Source organism: Cicer arietinum, chromosome 3 (genome assembly GCF_000331145.2).
Source record: "Cicer arietinum cultivar CDC Frontier isolate Library 1 chromosome 3, Cicar.CDCFrontier_v2.0, whole genome shotgun sequence".
Lineage (NCBI taxonomy): Eukaryota > Viridiplantae > Streptophyta > Magnoliopsida > Fabales > Fabaceae > Cicer > Cicer arietinum.
In genome coordinates, this window is record NC_021162.2 from 2193909 (window position 1) to 2197159 (window position 3251).

At 32.5% G+C, this 3251-nt stretch overlaps 1 protein-coding gene across 1 annotated transcript; it reads right to left on the bottom strand.

Annotated features, from left to right (window-relative positions):
- Positions 1 to 889: 889 nt before the first annotated feature.
- Positions 890 to 1267, bottom strand: LOC140919603 (uncharacterized). The gene has a single exon (XM_073365972.1). The coding sequence runs from the start codon at positions 1265 to 1267 to the stop codon at positions 890 to 892; it is 378 nt and encodes a 125-aa protein (XP_073222073.1).
- Between the last annotated feature and the right edge of the window lie 1984 nt (positions 1268 to 3251).

Here is a 3251-nt window from a genome sequence, read left to right on the forward strand (position 1 = left end):
ACATGTCATTTTTAAGAAGTTCATTTTCATTTTTAAGGAGAACGTTCTCCGTTTTAGCTGAAGAACGTTCTTGACTTTTTTTACTTTCAAAATTTTGTTCTATGTTTCTTTTAGTTCTTGAATGATATTTTTGAGGACATTATTCATAGCCTGAGCTTTTTCCTTTTCTTATTTCTCTTTATAAAATTTTTCTTTTAAAGAACTACACTTTTGAATGAGAAGGTTTGAATCATTTAAAAATTATCAAGTTCATTTCTCATTTGTTCACATAAATAACATGGTTCAGAATTTGTTACTTCATCTTCTTCTATATTTGCCATCAAGCATATGTTGGCTTCTTCACCTTCTTTTGTACCTGATTCTTCTGAATCATCCCACGTGGCCATCATTGATTTCTTTTTGAAAGGAAATCGTTTTGGTGGCTTCTTATTTAAGGGACATTCTTCTTTGTGATATCCTAATTTATTACGTTAAAATCATATGATTTGGATCTTGTCCACTTCTATTTTGGGATTTTTGTTTTGAAATCCCTTTTTGATTTGGTCTATTCTTCTCATTATTCTCTGTATTCTTCTGGTAAGAATGACAATTTCTTTATCAGCATCTTCTTGTCCAGTTTCTTCTAATTCTTCATTTGTTTGTACATTGACACTTTCTCGGGATGCCTTTAGAGCCATTGCCTTTCTTTTCATGATTGGTTTGTATTCTTGCAACAATACTTCATGTGCTCTTAAGGTTCCAATTAGTTCTTCCAGGGGAACTGCTTCAAGGTTTTTGGCCTAGATTATAGCTGTTACCATTGGTCTCCATATGATTGGAAGACACCTTATGATTTTGCTTACTCTATCTTGTATAGAAAAAGCTTTGCCAAGAGAACACATTTCATTCATTATTGTTGTGAACCTTGAGCACATTTCATCAATATTTCTCCTTCATGTATTTCGAACAGTTCAAACTTTCTTATGCCAATGTCTATTTTTGTTTCTTTGACATAACTTGTTCCTTCATAATGAGTTTGTAGTGTATCCCATACTTCTTTAGTAGTTATGCATTCATCAACTCTTTCACTTTTTTCTCTACTCAAAGCACACAGTAAGAATAATTGAGCTTTAGAGTTTACGAGTACCTTGGTTTTATCGTCAGCTGCCCAGTCTGTTTCTTTCTTCCCAGCAGATGTTGAATCATTTTGATTAACTCTTGGTATGAAATCTGCATTTGTAATGATGCGCCACATTCCTATATCTTGAGATTTTGGAAACAACTGCATCTTATTCTTCTAGAAGTAGTAATCAGATCCACCAAAGTAAGGTGGTCTATTTGAAGATCATCATTCAACAATGTATTTTGCTTTCGACATTTTTTCTTCTAGATCTTTACTCTAGCACTTGTTAGGTGTTTAATCTTTTAGAGACCGAGCTCTGATGCCAATTGAAGTAGAGAAGTCGATTTACAAGGAAGAATGGTTTGAATTGTAAATGTTCCCATTTAAAAATTTCCTGAAAATACTTGAAAATTCAACTCAAGAATGACCTTGGTTAAGAAACAGAAAACGGAGAACGTTCTTAGTTTTTACCAGAAAACAGATAATGTAATTGGTTAGCTTCAAATCAGAAATTCAGTTTATGTTTTTAACTTAAATTATTAATCATACTTGATAAATAAAGAGAAAGAATACCACACACGGATGTATCTTGATTCACCCAACTTGGGCTACGTCCAGTCCTCACAACTGTGATATTTTCCACTAAGTGTTCAAATCAAAGAACCTTATGGGTTTTACATCACATAACTCAGATCACCTTGATCTGTTACAAAGGTCAATTATTTCTATCCAAAGAGGAGTTCAATCAGGTCATCTATAAACCTTGACAGGATTTCTTACAATCTATTCAAACTATACTAAACTCTTATAGTTTGAGTTTTATAATAATGATGAGATTGTTTTTATAGGATCTTGGATGTCTCAACTCTTGTTTGAGATTTGATTCTTTACAAAGAGTTCAGTACAAAAATAACAAAGTAATGAAAAGTGAGTGAATGTGAGTGATTTGTTGAGACTTGTTAGCACTTGAACTTCTTTTGCTTTCCTGAGCATTGACCTTCCTTTTATAGGCGTTTTTTTAAAAGCAATTAATAATGGTCAAAAGAGTTGTTGGTAGTGCTTTTTCAGATTTTCTTTGAGTTTGATGATCCTTTGTACTTTAGATATGTTTGTTAATGTCTTTGATTTGATATGAGGTTTTGATTCTGTCAAAACAACTTGGAGAATGATGATGAACTTATGTAGAATGTTAATGAAAATTCTGGAGATTGATAATCAATCTGGAGTTCTAGTCTTTGAACTTTTTGGAGATTGATAATCAATCTGGAGGTTCAGTATTGATCATTTTGGATGTCTTCCTGATTAATCTGGATGTCTTGTACATTTCAACACCGTTTATCTTTCTTGACAGTTTAAGCTGGAGAAGGTTCATATATATCTGGTCTTGCTAATTCGTGATCTTCTCTCTTTGTGATTCGAGTAGTTTCTTTGAATTTGATTATCTTAGTTTGTTCTTTGCCATGTGCTGATGATATTGATGTAAAATCCAGAGGCTAAAACTTCTTTTAACTAGTGGAGATTGGCTGACCTTGGGGCTGTTATAATCAGTCTTGGTCCTGGAGAACATTCTCTGTTTTTACAGATTTTGTCCAGAATGTTCTCCTTTCTTATTTGTTCGGTTTTTATCTTTTATTGTTGATTTCTTTGCTTTGCTTGAATACCTTTGAATTAATCCACTCAAAAGCACAAGTTAAATTAACATAACATTTAGAATCATAATTAACATTCTCAATTAACCTTTGTTTATTTTCATCAAAATTTAAACTGAGAGCTTGTCTTAACATGCATAGCAACACCTGCCTGACCTTGGTACTTTTGAGGTCTCATATTATTAGAGGTGACTTTCAATCACTACAATTGGCTTTTTTTTCTTTCTTAAACACTATGACTTGGTGAACCTCGTTATGAAGCAAAGGTTTAACAATATGAACTAATTGTTAAGAAACTTTATACATGATATCACGCATCCCTATGTCAATCCATTGTCTAATGAAAGACGTGGTCATTATTTCGGATTGTTTAAGTGGATCATTAGGTTGTTGATGACTTGAACTTTTTGATGTTAACAGTTGATCCATGATGTCGAGACTTTTACCATAATGTAAGTTCATACACAAATTATCGTTGTGATATGATGAAAAGAACATTT

Coding starts and splice junctions, on each gene's coding strand:
- LOC140919603 (XM_073365972.1), bottom strand. CDS start 1,267: ATGCAGTTGTTTCCAAAATCTCAAGATATAGGAATGTGGCGCATCATT.